General features: G+C 39.7%; 2 protein-coding genes across 4 annotated transcripts in view; one reads left to right on the forward strand and one right to left on the reverse strand.

Moving 5' to 3' along the window:
- Positions 1-7,805, reverse strand: part of sytl2a (synaptotagmin-like 2a) — a 117,762-nt gene extending 109,957 nt beyond the window's left edge. Inside the window, exon 1 of the mRNA XM_052025992.1 lies at positions 7,722-7,805. The gene's annotated coding sequence lies outside the window, so the exon portion shown is untranslated. The remainder of the gene's footprint in view (positions 1-7,721) is intronic.
- Positions 7,806-7,807: 2 nt separating this feature from the next.
- The window catches only part of ccdc83 (coiled-coil domain containing 83), a 32,614-nt gene continuing 19,712 nt past the window's right edge, over positions 7,808-20,709 (forward strand). For all 3 annotated transcript variants that reach the window (XM_052025999.1, XM_052026000.1, XM_052026001.1), the window contains exons 1-4: positions 7,808-7,976; positions 10,780-10,878; positions 18,259-18,343; positions 19,162-19,330. In XM_052025999.1, the coding sequence (XP_051881959.1) occupies positions 10,802-10,878; positions 18,259-18,343; positions 19,162-19,330 (331 nt within the window). In that variant the 5' untranslated portion in view covers positions 7,808-7,976; positions 10,780-10,801. The remainder of the gene's footprint in view (positions 7,977-10,779; positions 10,879-18,258; positions 18,344-19,161; positions 19,331-20,709) is intronic.

Consider the following 20,709-nt stretch of genomic DNA (forward strand, 5'->3'; position numbering starts at 1 on the left):
ATTTGGCCCATTGAGTCTGCTCTGCCATTCGATCATGCCTGATTTATTTTTCCCTCTCAACCCCATTCTCTTGCCTTCTCCCCATAACCTTTGACACCCTTACTAATCAAGAACCTATCAATCTGTGCTTTAAATATGCCCAATGAATTCCACAGGTTCACCAGAATCTGGCTGAAGAAATTCCTCCTCATCTCTGTCCTAAAGGGATGTCCTTCTATTCTGATACTGTGCCCTCTGGTCCTTCACACTCCCACTACTGAAAGCATCCTCTCCACGTCCACTTTATCCAAGCCTTTCAATATTTTTGGTAGGTTTCAATGAGATCCCCTCTCATCCTTCTAAACTCCAGTGAGTACAGGACCAGAGCCATCAAACGTTCCTCATACGTTAACCCTTTCATTCCCTGGATCATTCTTGTAAACCTCCTCTGGACCATCTCCAGGGCCAGCACATCTTTCCTTAGATTTGGGGCCCAAAATTGCTCACAGCATTCCAAATGCAGTCTGACCAATGCCTTATAAAGCCTCAGCATTACATTCTTGTTTTTATATCCTGGTTCTCTTGAAATGAATGCTAACATTGCATTTGCCTTCTTTACTACAGTAAGTACTGTAACTGTAAGTTAACCTTTAGGGAATCCTGCACTAGGACTCCCAAGTCCCTTTGTGCCTCTGATTTCTGAATTCACTCCCCATATAGAAAATAGTCTATGCCTTCATTCCTTCTACCAAAGTGCATGACCATACACTTCTCTACACTGTATTCCATCTGCCACTTCTTTGCACATTCTCCCAACCTGTCCAAGTCCTTCTGTAGACTCCCTGCTTCCTCAACACTACCTGACCCTCTGCCTATCCTTGTGTCATTCACAAACTCGGCCACAGAACCATCAATTCCATCATCCAGATCATTAACATATAACATGAAAAATAGCAGACACAACACTGACCCCTGCAATACACCACTAGTCACCAGTAGCCAACCAGAAAAGGCCCCATTTATTCCCACTCTTTGCCTTCTGCTAGTCAGCCAATCTTCTACCCATGCTAGTACCTTTCCTGTAATACCATGGGCTCCTATCTTGTTTAGCAGCGTCATGTGAGACACCTTGTCAAAGACCTTCTGAAAATCCAAGTAAACAACATCCACTGACTCTCTCCTTTGTCTATCCTGCCTGTTACTTCCTCAAAGAATTCCAACAGATTTGTCAGGCAAGATTTCCCCTTAAGGAAATCGTGCTGACCGGCCTATTTTATCATGCCCTTCCAAGTATCCTGAAACCTCATCCTTAATAATGGACTCTAACATCTTACCAACCACTGAATTCAGGGTAACTGGCCTATAATTTCCTGTCTTTTGCCTCCCTCCCTTCTTAAAGAGTGGAGTGACATTTGCGATTTTCCTGTCCTCCAGAACAATTCCTGAATCTAGTGATTCTTGAAAGGTCACTACTAATGCCTCCACAATCTCTTCAGCTACCACCTTCAGAACCCTGGGGTATAGTCCATCCATTCCAGGTGACATCTACCTTCAGCCCTCTCAGTTTCCCAAACACCTTCTCCTCAGTTATAGCAACTGCACTCACTTCTGCCCCGACTCTCTTGAATTTCTGGCATGTTGCTGGTGTCTTCCACAGTGAAGACTGACGCAAAGTACTTATTCAGTTCATCTGCCTTTTCTTTGTTCCCCATTACTACCTCTCCAGCATCATTTTCCACTCTTGCCTCTCTTTCGCTCTTTATATATCTGAAAAATCCTTTGGTATCCTCTTTTATACTATTGGCTAGCCTACTTTCATATTTCATCTTTTCTCCCCTTAATGCTTTTTAGTTGCCTTCTGTTGGTTTTTAAAAGCTTACTAATCCTCTAGCTTCCCAGTAATTTTTGCAAAATTGTACGCGCTCTCTTTTGCTTTCATGTTGTCTTTGACTTCCTTTGTCAGCTACGGTTGCCTCATCCTCCCTTTAGAATGCTTCTTCTTCTTTGGGATGAACTGATCCTGCATCTTCCGAATTACTCCCAGAAATTCCTGCCACTGCTGCTCTACCGTCATCCCTGCGAGGGTCGCCTTCTAATCAACTTTGGCCAGTTCCTCTCTTATGCCTCTGTAGTTATCTTTACTCAACTGTAATACCGATACATCCAATTTTAGCTCCTCACTCTCAAAATACAGGGTGAACTCTGTATTATGATCATTGCCTTTTAAGGGTTCCTTTACCTTAAGCTCCCTAATCAAATCTGGATCATTGCTCAACACCAAAACCAAATTTGTCTCCATGTTGCCTGATGTTAAATTCTTATCCCTTTCTAAACTTTCTGTCTTATTCTTTAGTCTGGAGACTTCAGTAACCTCTCCTGCACTCTCCTTCCCTTTTACTTTATCCATACTTTTCCAATCTGTTGAACCCACCCCCCCCCCCCCACTATTTAGTTTAAAGCCCTATCCACAGCCCTAGTTATGCAATTTGCCAGGACCCTAGTCCCAGCATGGTTCAGGTGGAGCCCATCACAGCGGAACAACTCCTTCCCTCCCACGAATTCAAGCCCACTTCTCCCGCACCAATTTTTGAGCCATGCATTTAACTCTCTGATCTTATTGACCCTGCGACAATTTGCACATGGCTCAGGTTGTAATCCAGAGATTATTACCTTTTTGGTTCTGCTTTTTAATTTAGCCCCTAGCTGCTCAAATTTTCTCAGCAGAACCTCTTTCTTTGTTCTACCTACGTCGTTGGTACCCACATGGACCACGACGACTGGATCTTTTCCCTCCCATTCCAAATTCCTCCGCAGGTCAGACGAGATGTCCCGAACCTGGGCACCAGGCAGGCAACACAGCCTTCGGGACCCTTGATCTTTATGATGGAGAATTGTATCTATTCCCCTGACTATACTATCCCCAATTACAACTACATTTCTCTTCTCCCCTCCCTCTTGAATGGTTCCCTGAACCACAGTGCCACAGTTCGGTTGCTCATCCTTTCTTCAGCCCTCACTCTCATCCGCACAAGGAGCAAGAGTCTCAGACCTGTTGGACAAGCTCTAGGGCTGAGGCTCTTCCAGCACTACCTCTTGGACCCCCCCTACCTCCTTCACTCACAGTCATGCCCTCTTGTCCCTGATCACAGACCGAATTTGAAGTAGTTAATCTAATGGTGGTGACTGCCTCCTGAAACACAGCATCCAGGTAACTCTCCCTCTCCCTGATGCGTCGCAGTGTTTGAAGCAACACAAATGTCAACACAAGTGTTTGAAGCTACAGGATAAATAGAAGACTGTTCAACTTATTTTCCTCTAGTTCAGAACCATCATTCCCAGCATTTAGGTTATAATTTAGACAGCTCTGATGGGTAGGCTAACCCAGGGTAGAGCAATTTTGTGCACATTTCCAGGAGTCTTAGCACTTATTGGGAAACTTAACTCCTGACTTTTCCACAGGATATTTGTTTGCCTCACAGTGTAAAACTTCCCTGAATGATATAAACCATAGAACAAAACACAAAAATTTATCAGCAGTAAGATTTTCAGCTTCACCAGTCTGAAAAACTCTAGTTCTTATTTACTTAAAATACAAATCCTATTTCTCCTGAAACCGTGCTACTTAAAAGGACCAAAATTCAGAAACTATTCATCCTCACTGAGGGCTTCTCTGACCTCAAATACTGCCTCACATGTGGGCCTGGAATGCTTTTCCTCTGGAGGTCTTCCCTAAATGTAGGCATTTGTATACTGTGTTCATGTCCTTGCAGGGACCTCTGTCCTTGGAGAGTCTCTGTGATCCTTTTCCATGAAGAACAAACTTCCTGCATGCACTGTTCTTCAATAACTTGTCCAGCTCACTCAGACTCTCAGGGAGCACTCTCCCACCACCTTCCATCATTGTAGCATCCATTCATTTAATAGCAACGCTCTCGAATGGCTCGAAGAACTTTGCTTGCATTGTGGTACGTCCCTTTAGATATTGCACCTTCTGCTCTAAATGATAGTAACTGCAAAATTATGCTATTGAAGTTCCCACTCCTCGAGTGACTCTCACAAACAATGTTAGGGTGACCTGCTGTTTCCATGCCATTAACAGGTAATTGTGCAATTTTTATCCCTAAATGTAGACAATGTTAAAACCAGAAACAATGGATAGAGCAAAGAGAAAAAAATGTGATTAAACTTCATAACAAACTCTCATTAATTTTAAATATACCAAAGCACAGAAATAAAAATACTAAGGAAATACCATAATACCATAAGGTATAGGAGCAGGATTAGGCCCATCAAGTCTGCTCCACCATTCAATCATGGCTGATTTCTTTTTTCAACCCCATTCTCCTGCCTTCTCCCTGTATCCCTTAATCCCCTTACCAATCAAGAATTTATTAATCTGTTTTAAATACATCCAATGACTTGGCCTCCACAGCCCTCTGTGGCAATGAATTCCACAAATTCACCACCTTCTGGCTGAAGAAATTCCTCCTCATCTCAGTCCTAAAGGGACACCCCTTTACTCTGAGGCTGTGCCCTCGGATCCTAGACTCTCCCACTAATAGAAACATCCTCTCTACGTCCACTCTATCCAGGCCTTTCAGTATCCGGTAGGTTTCAATCCTTCTGAACTCCACCGAGTATAGGCCCAGAGATATTAAATGCTCCTCACACATCAAGCCTTTCATTCCTTTGATCATTCTTGTGTATCTCCTCTGGACCATCTCTAGGGCCAGCACATCTTTCCTTAGATTTGGGGCCCAAAATTGCTCACAATATTCCAAATGTGGTCTGATCAATGCCTTATAAAGCCTCAGCAGTGCATCCTTGCTTTTATGTTCTAGCCCTCTCGAAATGAATGCTGACATTGTATTTGCCTTCTTTACTACCCACTCAACCTGCAAGGTAACCTTAAGGGAATCCTGAACTAGGACTCCCAAGTCCCTTTGCACCTCCGATTTCTGAATTCTCTTCCCTTTTATTAAATAGTTTATACACTTATTCTTCCTACCAAAGTGCATAATCCCACACTTTCCTACACTGTATTCCATCTGCCACTTCATTGTCCACTCTCCCAACATGTCCAAGTCCTTCCGCAGACTTCTTGCCTCCGCGACACTATCTGTCCCTCTACCTATCTTGGTATCATCTGCAAACTTGGCCACAACGTCATCAGTTCCTTCATCCAGATCATTAATGTATAAAGTGAAAAACTGTGGTCCCAACACTGACCCCTGAGAACTCCACTAGTCACTGGCAGTGTCCCCTTTATCTGCACTCTCTGACTTCTGCCAGTCAGCCTATCTTCTATCCATGCTCGTACCTTGCCTCTAATACCATGGGCTCTTACCTTGTTTAGCAGCCTCATGTCTGGCACCTTGTCAAATGCCTTCTGAAAATCCAAGTAAATAACATATACCAACTCTCCTTTGTCTAACCTGCTTGTTACCGCTTCAAAGAATTCTAACAGATTTGTCAGGCAAGATCTCCCCTGAACGAAATCGTGCTGACTTCACCCTACTGTATCATGTACTTCAAAGTACTCCAAAATTTCACCTTTAAAAATGGACTCTAAAACCTTGCTAACCACTGAGGTCAGGCTAACCGGCCTATAATTTCCTGTCTTTTGCCTCCCTCCCTTCTTAAACAGGCATGCATTTTGTCATCTGACAAAAGCTTTAAAACAAAACAATGTTTTTTTTTCCATTTTGCTCAAATTTACACACAAGGATGAGTTTAATGTAGTTAGTGATTTAACTTCATTATTTCAGATTTTTCTGGAACCTTTTCAACTTGGATCCAAAATAAAAATACAAATATAAAGCTTAAAATCATGCTCATCGCATGCATGATGGCAGAGGAACAAAGCATGATGTCATGATGCAGATCATAATATTTTCCTAATGTTGACTGCCCTGCTCTGTTTAATTTCCCAGTAACAGATTTTAAGTGCCAGAAAACTTTCAGTATCAATTTTGCAATCTCTCTCAACAAGACAACAAGCAGCAACGTTCAACCATTATGTACCAGAGGCTAGGTTTTTCACATTTAGAGAAAGATTATTATAAGAAATATCAATGAATGTAGTTTTTTGATCCTTCAGTAGAACTGAACCAACCTTAAACCAAGTTCGAAGTGACAAAAAATTGGTCACTTAGAACTTGCCTATAATGATATTCATTTTCTCAGTAGCTGATAAGCCTGTTTACATCTAGTGAAGTAAATCTTGTGAAAGATAAAATTAGTAAATTAAGCCAATTTGTACACTCGAGTTTACTGAAATCTATGTGATTAGCCTTGGTGTTGTGAAACCAGAAACAAGGTACAAATTGAAATCATTGTGCTCAGTTTTACTTTTAAATTATAGTTAGTTAGCTTTTGGTAAAATCTGTTGTTCTTTGATTTTTTTTTGTTTCATTTAATATTTTTAAAAAATTGATTTTCCCAAATTGTAGAGTGAAGTATACAGCTGAGCAGCACAATGAATTGTTGAATCATTTACTTCTCATCCACATCAAGTACTCGCAAGTATAGTGCTGCTCACTCATTTAAAGTTCCTGTGAGCACAGTGCATGATAGTTGGTAGAGTACATGATCAGTCTGCTCTGCAGCCCTCTGACACCAAACTCTAATTACTCTCTGATTAATAAGATAACTATGGTAGAGTCTATAGTACTAAGAGTTTAGATGCTACTGTGTCAATTCCAGTTTCAGGTGAGACATTTCATGACAAGCTATTATAATTTCCCTAACACAATAATAAATGCTTAAAAAATCAGTAACAGATCTTTTTTAAAAACTCTGAACAAAAATGTTTTTTTTAAACTTTCATTTCATTTTATTGTTTGCATATGAATTATCCAAATATATTAAAAAGTACTGTAACTGAAATGGGCCTCTTTTGGATAAATATACTTGCCCTCTCAGCAGCCCATTGACTTCAGGCACCAACTCGAATCAAATGACTATCAGCTGATTAGACCCAAGTAAGCTACATAAATTAAGAAGTTAATTCTCTAATTATCTGTATCAAAATAAATTATCTTTAAAATAATACTATCTTCAAGAATATTTAAAAGTATTCTATTATTCAATTTTCCTATTTTTATCATCTTTAGAGTCATTACAAACTGCCTTACTTCATTAATTTGCCACTCTATCTTTAATCAATGAGGGAGGGCTGCTTATTGGAAATTGCTGCCATAAATGCCACAGTTAAATGAAAATTGAAAGAAATCCATATTTTTGCATATGCTACTAAAAGAATTTGGATTCCAACTTAGAAATAAGCTGACAGGCATCTACTTCATAGATCTGTAAACCAAAGTTTGGATGTGAAGAGGAATGATCACCCAAACTCCATACTTAGAGAGAGGACTTCATCCAGATTACCTTCAACCAACACAGATAGGCAGTGCAAGCAAGCACATTTTTCTGCATTGCATTCTTCCCCCAAAGTGCAGACAATCATAAACAGAACTCTTATCCTTGCAACAACCTGCCCTTGTAATTTCCCGCCAGGAACACTGGGTTGGAGCCATCAAAGGTTCCTGTGGTCCTCAAGCACAAAGAACTTGCTTCTTGCATGCACCATTTTTCACTAATCTGTCCAGATCCCGAATTCCCGAAATGGTTACTGGATTCATGAACTCACGAACAATTTACAGTGCTCTTGTTCGTTAAAGGCTGTGTGATCCCTCCAGCAATAAAACTGAACTAAACGTGAGCTAAGAGAAAGTCATTACCAGGTGGCACCTCACACTCCAACAGGCCAAGGCGGCTGGGCTTGCAGGGACTGAGCTCCGCCGCCAGGAGCCGCTGTCGGCTGCAATGGACGGTTTTTCCTGGGATGAGACCGTTTGACCAATCAGGTTTCGCCTTGCGTTGCCCCTGGTTACCGCATTGGCTGCGGCTCCAAATCAACAGGGCGCTGGAGCGAAGGCCGGGATCCGGAGCGGGCGGGTGGGCTGCTGATGCTCGGCGCTGGGATCCTTGGGCAGGTCGGTCGGCCGGCTGGCTGGCCACGATTGTGGCCCTAGCTCGGTTAATTTCAAGCTGTGGTCCACCGAGAGCTGCGGACCGCCGGTTCGGTGCACCTTGTATCCGCTCCCTTATCCACGTCCTCGGGGTCGCTGTTGTATTGCATGTTTTTTATTGTAGCTGATGGTTCATCCCCAGCGTGACAAACTGACCCAAATCTGTGGGCGGCAGGAAGCAGGGGGTCAGCGTTGATGGGGTTCCTGGGACAGGAAGACTGTAAATCGTGAGATCACACAGGTCGTGGTACTCCTTGCATTTTTGCAATAGCCCTTCCTGAGTTAGATTTAAATGTTGGAGGCATGATGTTTGACTTCAAGAGAATAACTGGCAGAAAAGTGGCAAATGGAGTTTAAACCACAGAAGTGAGGCAAACGTTTGGGGAGGTGCAACATTGCAAAGGAATGTAAACTAAATGCAGGGATATAAGTGATAGAGGAATCTCGGAGTGGATTGTTCAGAGATCATTTAAAAGTGAGAAAATAGGTCGATGAGGTAGTTTAAGAGGCATATCGAATGTTTTATTATTGGGGCATAGAATACAGGCGGGTGGAAGTTATGTTAGAACTGTATGCAGTATTAGTTAGACCACAGCTTCAGTACTGTATACAGTGCTGGTCACATCACAGGAAAGATGTGATTGCACAGTGTTGTCAGGACTAGAATATTGTATCCACAAGAATAGACTCTGTAGGCCAGAGTTATTTTCTTTGGAACAAATGTGACTTAAATGCTTGGAGAGAGTAAGTAGGATAGCCAATTTTCTTCGGGAAAGAACTCAAACCAGTGGTCAAAAACTTAAAGTAATTAATAGATGAATTAGTGGAGAAATGAGGATATTTTAAAACCTGGTGAATAGTAGAAGTCTGGACTTGTTTCTTCTTGCACTTTCTTACAATAAAGGAGTGCATTTGCATCAGAGAAGGAGTACAATATGTTTGCTCTCAGTTGTCTGAAAAGTTAGGAGAGGTAGAAAGACTCATTGCATTTCAAAAAGTACTTTGATTTGTATTTCAATTGTTCTGAGCTGTTGAGCTATGGATCTGGAAACTGGAAGATGGGATGAGGTTGGGTAGATTCTTAAATTGGCACAGACAAAATGGGCTAAATGGCCTGTTGTATATTTTCCATGATTTAGAAGCATTACAGCCGCAGCAGTGGTGCTCTTTGCAAGAGTGTATTTGTAATGACACCCTCTTCTGTTGAACCATTAAAGACGGATTGATTAATTAGGTCAAAAGTTAAAGCAGCAAGGACCCTGCAGATGTTCCAATGTTTTGTTTGTGGGTTGCAGAAGACTTTGTATGTGGTGTCAAATGCAAACAATATTTGAAAAAGAGCATGTGAATTCTTCCAGTGCCTTAGACTGAATTTGTCAACTAATGTCAATAAAAGTAGATTATCTGATCATGGCTCTTATTGCTTTCTGTGGGACTTCGGTATATGGTATGATGTCTTGTTACTTGATTATATCAGTAGTGTATTTATATGACTGGGCCTAAATTCATGCAGAAGTATGAACTGTCAGATAAATCCAGCTAATAAATCATATCAAACTAAATCATTTTTCTAAATTAATTTCTTGAATTAAGTATTGTTGAGAACCTCCATTAAGAAGGGAGTACATTCAACTCAAATGTAAAAACACCTAGAGTCTAAAAGGATAAGATAGACTGCAGCCTTTTAGTTTGGTTAGTGGTGATTTACTAGAATTGCTAAAACATTGCTCAAGAAGTACTTGCTTATTAAATATTTAACTTCGTACAGTAAGTCCTCTGATATTGACAGTTTAGCATTACAAGGAAATTCTTCAGCTGGGATATTTAAATCCATTAACTGAACCTCAATGTTACCCTTGTACCTAATTTCGTTAGTGAATTAAAGGATAATGAGCTGCAAGACTCTTGTGTATATTGAATGTAAATAGGTCGATTACTGAAGATACTCCTATTGCAGTGCATTGGGCGCCACATACTTTGCATTTCCAGGAGGATTTACTGTCCACACCAACAAGACGTGTTATTGGTATCCCACTTGAGTGGGAAGGAAGTATCACTCATGATAAAAGATTTCATTGGTTCTGGTAATCTGTTCTTCCAAAACTACCATTAAAAGTTTAATGTAATATTATTCATACATGCACAATGAAACTAATCAGGAAGAAAGATTAGCAGGTTTATTCCATCAACCCTGAATGACTACCCTCTTAAGTTTTTTGCTATAACATTCCAATGGAGCAGTTTGTGAATCCTCTTTCTCCTTCTGCTCTTTCATATCATGGTCAATCTGACCTGCAAACATTAGCTTAATGTGACATCACATGCCAATGTTTAATAATATGCTCAATGTTGCAAAGATGTAGTGAGAAGAGTAAAAAAATACAGTGTTATAGTAGCAGCAGAAAGAGGTGGAATGAAGTGTGCTAATATGACAGGAAGATGAAAGCCAGTGATTGTAGAAGAAAAGTTCTGCATTTGTGCAGTGGTGGGGATAAAAGTAGTTAAGGGATACAATATAAAAGTATTGTATTAGGTCCCCCTCTCTTATTCCTGTTTCTTTCTATATTGTAGTCAGTTTTGTGTTGGGGAAACCAATCATTTTGATAAGCATTTCTAGTCAATCAAATAGTTAACAAGTATGAATGTATGTCTAGACATAGCAGTTGACTGTTACTGCATCACCTTTTTGAATGACGCAAGCTTATGCCACTATGACTTGTAGAAGTTGTTTATAAATTGACATTATTACTTTGAAAATGTATTACAGCACTAATCTTCTTGAAGTGAAAATGGCAAAGAAAAAGAGAGACAACAGAGGAAGTAATGAAGATAAAATGACTTTGGCAGAAGCTTTTCTGGGGTTTCGGTATGTATACCTCATCAAGTTGTTCATGTTATTTCAATTTGAGACAGTCTTTGTTTGATGCATACTCTTAATATGTTTCCTTTTTTGTTCTTGGCACACGCTGCCCTTGGTTGCTCTGTTCTAACACATGCTATCACATTGAATTTATACACTCTGTAGATGAGACAGTCACCCATTTGTCAACTGAATGGTTTAGAAATGGCAATAGCAACTGAACTATACCAATTAATTTTTACTTCTAGAGTTTGCACCTTGAGACTGTAATGGGCAGGATATGTATTTCCCATGATACAATTCTGCTGTATTTAAAGTGACACTGCAGAGATAACATTTGGAAGTCTTCTGATTATCATGGAGCAGAAGCAGCATAGTGGTGAGCCACTGCTTTGAACAATTGCAGTTTGTATTGAAGGTACTTCTATAGTGTGTTTGGGAAGGTCATTCCAGTTTTTGGATCCACCACCATGAAGGAAAGAATATTTGCATCTAGGTTTGGCTAGTATGGAACTTGGATGCACAGTGGGAAGTGGAGGAATTTCCAAATATGCTTCTCTTGTCTTTCCAGATAAGAGTTTGTCAGTTTGAAGTGTTATGGACTCAGTGAAAGTCCCTTTAAGATAGAGAGTGTGTGTGTATGTGTGTGTGGGGCGTGCTTACGTCAATAGAAGATAAAGGACGTAATGACGTTGTTGAAGAAGTCAGAAGAAGAAGAAAGAGAGAGAGAGGAGAGAGACACCAGCCTGCTTGTTTTCTCTATCGATGGATGAGAAACAATAACTGTGTTTGCCACTGAAATCCATGTATGGAAGTTGGAAGTAATCTGGTGGAGTTCACTTTGTTGCTGACCTGTAGAAGGAAACAGGTATTTGTGTGTGGACGACCACGGTTCGGATGCTTTTCGGGGTGAGGAAGTCACTACCGAGTAAACACTGAAGTGTCGTTTGGGTTCCATCGTGGAACATTTGGATTTCGTATGTACTCTCTCTATGTTTTTCTACATCTACATCTTATCTTCAGACAACAGTGGTTGTTGAAGAAGCCCTTGCTCATGTTTCACCTTATGGCTTGCGGAACTGAACTTTAAGAACCATTCAGGAACTGGGAGTTTTGGACTTTGTCACACACACACACGAAGAGTTTAGTTTTGGGGTTAACGTTCGAGGTTTAACATTTTTGAATTCTAACATACTAACATTTTTACTTTTATTTTACGTATTATCATAAGTAGTGATTAATAAAATAGTTTTTAACACTGAATCATGCTCAGTGTGTTTCTTTTGTTGCTGGTTTGTGACAGAAGCCTTTGAACATTAAAGGTCTAAGATGAACTTTGTATAAAGGCTTCTGGAGTTCTCCTGGGGAATTTGGTACAGACCAGTGTGATCCTCATTATGATTACACACTTGGCACACATTAACGGATGCATATCCCTTGCAGCTTATGAAAACTTGTGGAACCTGTGAAAGTGCATAAATTGCCTGGAGAGTAAACAGAGGAACCTTTACCTTGGCTTTATGGATGATAGAGATGCCCTTCTGTTTGAACTGTAAAACTACTTTTCTGTAGCAATCTCATCGTCAATGGTGAAATTTCATTGGGGGCTTTTAAGAGGGTCTTGGATGAGCACATGAATGAGTGGAAAATAGAGGGATATGGGCATTCTGTAGGTAGGAGGGAATAGCTATGTTGGCACAACATTGTGGGCCGAAGGGCCTGTTCTGTGCTGTACTGTTTTATGTTCTTGCATTTTGAAAGTGTGCATGGTAATGACTATTAAACTATTTTCTCAAACACTTCACAGCTGGAATTTTTAGCTCTTCTGCAAACAGTGCATTGCTTCATATTGTTCAAAGCTAACTGTGGTTCTGAAATCAACTCTGCAACAATTAGTTGCCTCTTTTAAAGAAATACATCATGGATGCAGTGCAGTTAGCTGTCATTCTACAAGAGATTATGATATAGAAAGCAGTGAAGAATAGCACCATACAGAGTGGTCCTCCAAAGAATTAGTTTCTATGACTGGTGGCCTTGATGGAGGAATTGAACAGTAGGAGTAATGTCCTGTATCCAAGTTTGGCCTGGGGACCAAATAGCCTCAGTGGTCACTGTGCATGGAACTGGCTGCAGTGCTGTAAGTAGTCAAAGTTGGTAAATATATCTGTAAATGCCATATCCTACCAACTGCATTCTTGGTTTCAGTCACTGTTCAATTTACCATGGCCCTCAAGATTCACCTATCAACAATATCTATCATCTATATATCTACTATCACATCTTCATTTGGCTTCACTACAAGCCTCACACCCATCTCTCATAGTTTGCACATACTGCCATCTATTCAATTATGAAGCCACATCATCCAAACAAGCTGCAAGATGGTCACTGACATAATTTTCTCCCTCTTACAAGGTGGCACAAAGCTGCAGGCAGTAGGAGCCAGGGGCTAGAATAAGGGAGCCTGTATATCATCATCATCATGAGGAAGACAAGTGCTGGGATACTTGCTGCTAAGGCCATAATTAGTACATTCCCCTCACCTATGCTGCCTTCTGGTTTTAAAGTACTGACACAGTGAGGATGCATCTCCCACTTTGCCCTTCCCATCAGAAAATTGTCCTTCACCCTTAATCATTTCAGATGCCACGTACTGGGATTTATTCCAGGAAATGTAGAAATCGTGTTAATTAAGATGAAATGTTCCATGATTTCTCATTCATAACCATCATCCTGCATACTGACATTGTACATAATTTTGAGGTTAGTAGAGAAGTGGGATCTGCATACACTGAAACCCTCAGCATGAGTGGCCTGCATTCAAGATAGAGGGCAGGGATAGCACAGGTGCCATCTCTCCGGAGGATGAGGCTGCACAGTGGTTCTGCTACAGAAAATTTGATATACACAAATGAAATGCATGGTGCATTGAGAAGTCTGCAAGGAAACCTGATTCCAGTGTTATGGAGTCCATTGACAACATGGCAGTGCTTTGTGTAGATCTTGTCTATTCTGCCCAGCATTGGCTGGCACATTTTCAGCACAGGGAAATCTGACCATGATGCAGCATCTGATGGGTAATGCTGCAGCCAACCAAACACTCAGTACTCAGCTGAAAGCTTCCACATGAGCATTTGTCGATGCATTCTCAGTCAGTAGCCATCATTATTGTGCCAAGGAGATGGCAGGTTGGCACTAGCCCAGCAATCTCAATAGGTATAATAAATGTTCTAGTGAACCAGGTGAGTTTAAAGGGAGTTCTGGAAATGGGGCCCCAGCGGATCTGCAGGGAGCATGGGAAATAGGGCCCAGTGAGTTTAAAGGGAGTGTGGGAATAGAACCAGGTAAGCCATATCCATCGAGATTTCCAAACAATTAGACAGCAGATCGTCAGAGTTTTATAGTAGTAGGATTGCTGAAATGCCACCCTAAGGAATGGCATTGGTTCTGCAGGGCTCAAACCCGCTGTCCTGTTTCAGAAAAGCGTGCAATCATCTTTCTACCACTGCCAGTTTCTGTGCCCATGATGTTACTTGTCAATCCACTCAGCCAGTTCTGTTGCCAACCATGTCAAAATTTCCCAGTCTGCAGCTGAGCATTCTAGGCCAACAGCTACTCAAGGTTATCCTTCTAGGATGAAAATGCTGTAAAGGCTTTTCTGCAAAAATTTGTGGCCTTAAAAGGAAATGCCATGCCATTACTTTCCGTGACATTCCATGTGGTGATCAAAAAGAACCATCTGCAATACTCTTAACATGGTAATGCATTTGACATGTCAGGCAATAGAAAAAATGATTTATTGCCTTCCCTCCCCACGCCCCCCCCCCCCAACTCTTCCATCCCTGATTAGGATAGAGAACTATTTTAGACTATTTTCTAAAACCAGTTACTGAAAATGGCAGCACAGCCACAGATTACAAATTTTAATTTATGTATGAGATGTTGTTTGAAAAATAGTTTACAATGGAAAACAAACTGAATTGCAATTGCAGTAATCAAAGGTTACACAATTGCTATGAATAATTAATTTGCTTTGGTAGAGTATCACAGTGCAAAATGTTTTTAAAAGGCAACATTTCCTTGATCGTAGAACTTTGATGTGGAAAACAGCAGGTACGGTGTGAAGTATTGGTTGAGTTACTGGACCAACATCCAGAGTTGTGAACCCTTGATACCGATCAAAGTTCAAATCTCACCATGGAGCAACGGAATTAAGGAAAGCTGATTCGAGAAAGCTTGTATCAACAATGGTGACCAAAAAAAGTCTGAGATTGTGATTACTTAACCCATCTTGTTCACTAATGTCCTTCAGGGAAGTAAATATTACTCTAGACACAGCAATGTGTTTGATTGTTGACTGTATCTTCAGTTCAGGAGTAATTGGGCATGCACCGTAACTGCTGGTCTAGCCACTGATGTCCATGTCCTGTAAAACAAAATTTCATTGCAGAATAGCATGTTTGAAAGATTATACTTCCTGATACCAGTTTTTGTAGTCTGAATAAATGCTGGTAAGGAGAAATAATAAAAAGAAATTCTGGCTGCTCTGTAAATTTAACCAGAAATTTCAAGAATCTGGAAAGTTTACAATTGGGCACATCGGTAGTTTATGGTAAAAGATGCAGTAAAAATCTCAATTATATTATCTGTGACACCCAACTGAATAAGATTGTGATGCAAGTAGAAGTATTTCGAGAAAGACATTAAAGACAGAATTTTATTTTCCTGGCTAGCTTGTATTCTACAAGGTAGTGAATCTAGATATCGGCTGTGGTTGCTATAAGTATCAACTGTTTCATGCTAAGTAATAATTATTTTTCACTTGAAAGCCCCATTACATTCAGAGTAGAAGAGTGACGCTTCCTTTATCCAGCCCTTGAGGGATACTTGGCCTTCATTTGAGACCTTGTCACATTTAAGTGACAAATGCTATGTCATGGAATGCTGACAATCCATTATATATGATTCATTGAGCCAGATTTTGATCTTAACAATGAATGAACATAATGGTGTTTACCCAAAGGCCAGCTGTGGGATTTTTGAACTTGAATTTTCTCTAACAGGAGATTCATTTCAGGGCTGCACCTCTTTAAGGGACTTTGGGACTTGACTAAAACAGGGCAAGAAGTTGTTTATCTCCTTAACAATCACATTGAAGATGGAGTATAAATGGTGAAAGAATACTTGATGTAAAATCAGGCACAGAGTGCGAAATATAGTTTTAAAAAAAAAATTCTTACTGAGCCTCATTGATTTTTGTTTGAGCTCCTTTACTATTCCATTTTGTGGAATGGAAGATGATACTATGATTTCTATTAAATTCACATTCATTCATATGTAGTGATAAATAAGCCAGATAAAACCATTTCATTGTTTTCAGTTGCAGACCAACCTTGTCTTGTAAGTCAATAAAACAAACAGCTGGGGGAACTCAATGGGTGAAGCAGCCCCTGATGAGACATTAGGACTGGGAGTGTATAGGGGAGATAGCTAGTATAAAGAGGCGAGTGGGAAGGGTGAGGCAGGGGCAGGCAATAGGTGGAAATCTCTGGGCAGATGATGGGCAGATGGGGGCAGGAGGGGGAGGTGGAGTCAGGAGTTGGTGGTGGGGCATGATGGGTAGAGACAGATAAGGAAAGAAAAGAGGGCAGTTGGGGGGAGAAGGGGGAGGCTGGAAGGTGATAAGTGGAAACAAGACACTGCAGATGCTGAAATCTGATGTGATAAGTGGAACCAAATAAGTGAGGAATGAGGGGCAGATGGAACCAGTTGGGAGAGAATTTAAGCCTTGACATTCAGTAACATTACCAAAAAAGTTGATGGGGTGGTGAGTGGCAAGCGACTCGCTGTCTGACACCCAAAATTCACCTGAAATGTTATCTAGAAACCACAATGGGGTGAGGTTTTAAGGATGAATGTGAAGTGACATCAGAGTTTTCGGTGGGAATGTTAGCTGGATGTATGTGGAAATAAGGCCTTTGTTTCTGTCCAAAGTATCTGATTGGAAAATCTAGCACACATTAGCACTTTAGCCCTTAGTTGTGATAATGGTCATTCATCAATGAAAGAAATTAAATTAAGTTCTGTGCAACACCTCTTCAGATTTCAAATGCTGTCTCTTGTGTAACTCCTTCATCCCTGTTGTCACAAATCACTTAGTGGTAGAGATATACCATGGCTGTAAAGAGGAAATAACTTGTGTAGTTGCATTAATCACTAGTATTAATAACATCTGAGATTGACTCAATCTCTAGATTTTCTCACTTAATCCTTAAATCCTCACTTTAGGTATTTTCAAATGGTAGCATTCATGAATAAATTGAGGCACAGCTTTATTTACATAATTGGACATTTAGTTGTACCTTTTTTGATTTGTAAGAAATTTATTATTTGTATTTTATCACAGAAGTATTTGTATTGATGTCACTCCTTTTAAGTATTTTGAAGATCAAAAGAGCCAGTATCTTTTTCTGCTGCAAATTTTATATCCTTGTCACTGATTACATCCCACATCCTGGCCACTATCTCTGGCTGAATGTCTGCAATCTTCATGTGCTTAGCTCAGGTTGAATTCACAACTAATTACATAACCTTTCTACTTCCATAACATCACCAATGATGAACTTCTGCATCAACCCATCTGTAGCTGAAACCTGTTTTGTGTTGTGCTACCACCAAAATCTTTTAGATGGTCTCCCACCATCCATTCTCTGCAAATAAGTTCATTCAAAATTCTTACATCTCTTTATTAATCCACACTAGGTCTACTTCCCCTCCTCCCTGTGCTTGTTGACTTCAGTTGATTCCCCCAATACCTTCAGTTTAACAGTTTCACCCTTTTGCTACAAAATGGAAAGAATTCTGTTCACCTCGAGCTCTGGCTTCTTGTGTGTCCTGTCTCCACTCCACCACTGGCAGCCAAGTTCCTTAAACCTTTATTTTTCCAGATTTAAAACCAGTCTTCCAACCTATATTTTCCCACTATTTCTAATAAATTTCTCTTTAACTTGGTGCCAGTCTTTAGATGATTACATTTTAGGACTTATTTAAAAGCACTATTATAAAGAAAAATTGCTGTTCTGCATCATGCTTGTAAATTACTTCTTCATTACTGGATCTTTTTTATTTGCTGCTTTAACTGGGTATAACATTGTTTATCATTAGTGAAATATTAAAGAGTAAGGAATTTTTAACATGGTATTTTAGCTTTTCTTCTGGAATTTATTCTTGTAAATGAGATCAGATAATTCTCTTTTACAAGGCTCCATGTGTGATTATTGTAATCTTAGCTATCTTTAATATTTAATACCAATGCTACTTTAGGGGAAAAAAAATTAAATGTTGATCAATAACCCTTGGTTTGTTACATTTTAATATTGTTCTTAGATTTCAGATAAAGGAGACAGCTATTGAAAAATCCACAAATGAATTAAAACAGCTTGAAGAAATGAACGCACGATACAGAGAACGAGTAAGGCACTGTCACAAGTTTAAAAAAAGTATGGCCTAGAATATCAATATTCTGACAATTATCTCTGCATAATTTGGTTTGGTGATCAGTTGCAGCCTCTTTCAATTTAGATTTGTACCTTATGGCTATTGTTTACAGTGAGAGATCATAAACTAATCTAAATATTCATATAGTATTGCCAAGGTTAATAGTATGGCAAAAAGTTTAACCTTTTAAGACTGGTATTCTTTGATTTGGCTTAAACTCATAAATAGGGAGAAATTGAGATTTCACTGGTTTTCCCCTTGCCTTGCATCTAATTATGTTTTGTTGCAAATATGGCTTAGTTCATAGCCCCCTCACTCCTGAGTCACAAGTTATGGGATCAAGTCTCAGTCCAGAAATATGAGCACAGAAATCTTATGCATTACTGAGAGAGGACTGCACTGTCAAAAATGCCATCCATCAGTTGAGGCTTTATTGATGGCACCCAAATGCCTATGTGCCACTAATGCAATATTAACTTGTGAGGTGTTATTTGTATATTTTATTTTTAAAGCATAGTATTTTTTCAGTCTCAGATTTACATTTACTGTATGCATAATTAAGTGGCATCAGCTCGCATCCAATCTAATTGCATGAACAGGTTACTATGTCATCCTAAACTTGCTTTCATTATTTCTGTGATGGAGACTTTATTCTTGTAATTAAACTTAAAATTGATTTTGGAGTGATGTTGTCTATATTTGATACAATTAATGCACAAAGAGGAAGAAAATCCATTTTCATGTGTGCTGTACTAATGCTCTTAAATATTTGACTTTTCTGATTTTCTTAAGAATGAACAGTTGAAGAAAGAACAAAAGGAACACATCAAGAATCTATTTAAATTGGCCAAGGAGCAAGACAGAGAACTGGAACACAAAGAGTTAATCAGCACTGAACAAGTAGAACAGACCATGAGAGAAAATATTGAGCTAATTAGACAAAATGAACAGCAAGTGCAAGGTATTAGTTGTCACACTTCTGAAAAAGTTTTTTACATCTACCTACATACAGGTGAGGTGAAATAGGGTGTGCATGTATCTTCATCTGCATTTGTGCTGAAGAATTCACCTGTCCATTCTTGGTTCTTATACAGTGTTCAATTTTAATTTTTCTGTTCTCCAAGCAGAATCTGTTTTGGCAGATATTAGGAACAAATGCTGCTGCTGTTGTTGGTGTCGTCATCTTCCTGTATTTAATAGTAATCTTGGCATGTAGATGTTGTTGTATTGTATTGCTTGTTTTATCAGTGGCAACCATTTATACCAATGCTGTAGTTATAATGAAAGATCAATTCCAGAAACCAAAATTAGGACCTGTTGTGATACAAGGGAAGCAAAGTGAAACTCTCCTGAAAGGGGAGTCTTGCTGTATTTTACTTGGAGTCTGTTTACATTTTCCTACATTTGCATGTCAGTGACCTTGCATTGAAGATTTACTAGTCATGTTTTAAGATGCCAAATTAACTTACATTTGAATGATCTTATTTTGGACAGTCCAAATTGCATTAACAGTTACACAAGCTAAACTGGTCATTATCAGAACAAAGTGCAGTACAGCTACAGGACACACATCATATCTGAAGACGAACACAATGCATCAACTGTATCTATCATAATAAGGTTAAAATTGACAATTGCAAGTATAAGTGTATTACAGTATAGTAAAACTTCAATAAATTTCAATAAGTAAACTGCAATAAATTGCTGGAGGGGATTCTGAGGGACAGGATCAACCAACATTTGGAGAGACAGATCTAATTCAGGACAATCAGCACGGCTTTGTGCGTGGGAAGTTGTGTCTGACAAATCTTTTGGAGTTCAAGGAGATAACCAAGAGGGTAGATGAGGGTAGGCCAGCAGTTGTTACCTATTTGGACTTTAGCAAGGCCTTCGATGAGGTCTGTCTTGGCAGGCTAGTCTGGAAGGTTAGGTCGCATGGGACCCAATGGGAGATAGCGGATTGGATTCATAATTGACTCAGTGGTAGGAAGCAGAGACTGATGGTTGAGGGTTGTTTCTCGGACTGGAGGCCTGCGACTGGTGGTGTGCCACTATTGTTTGTAATTTATATAAACAATTTGGATGTGAATGTACAAGTTTAGCTTGTGTAACTGTTAATGCAGTTTGGACTGTCCAAAATAAGATCATTCAAATGTAAGTTAATTTGGCATCTTGAAACATGACTAGTAAATCTTCAATGCAAGGTCGCTGACATGCAAATGTAGGAAAATGTAAACAGACTCCAAGTAAAATACAGCAAGACTCCCAAATACAGCAATAATCCTAAAATAAGTGGTGGTGTAGATAGTGTAGAAAGTTATGAAAAAGTGCAGGGCAATT

The sequence above is a fragment of the Pristis pectinata genome, chromosome 11, assembly GCF_009764475.1.
Source record: "Pristis pectinata isolate sPriPec2 chromosome 11, sPriPec2.1.pri, whole genome shotgun sequence".
Classification (NCBI taxonomy): Eukaryota; Metazoa; Chordata; class Chondrichthyes; order Rhinopristiformes; family Pristidae; genus Pristis; species Pristis pectinata.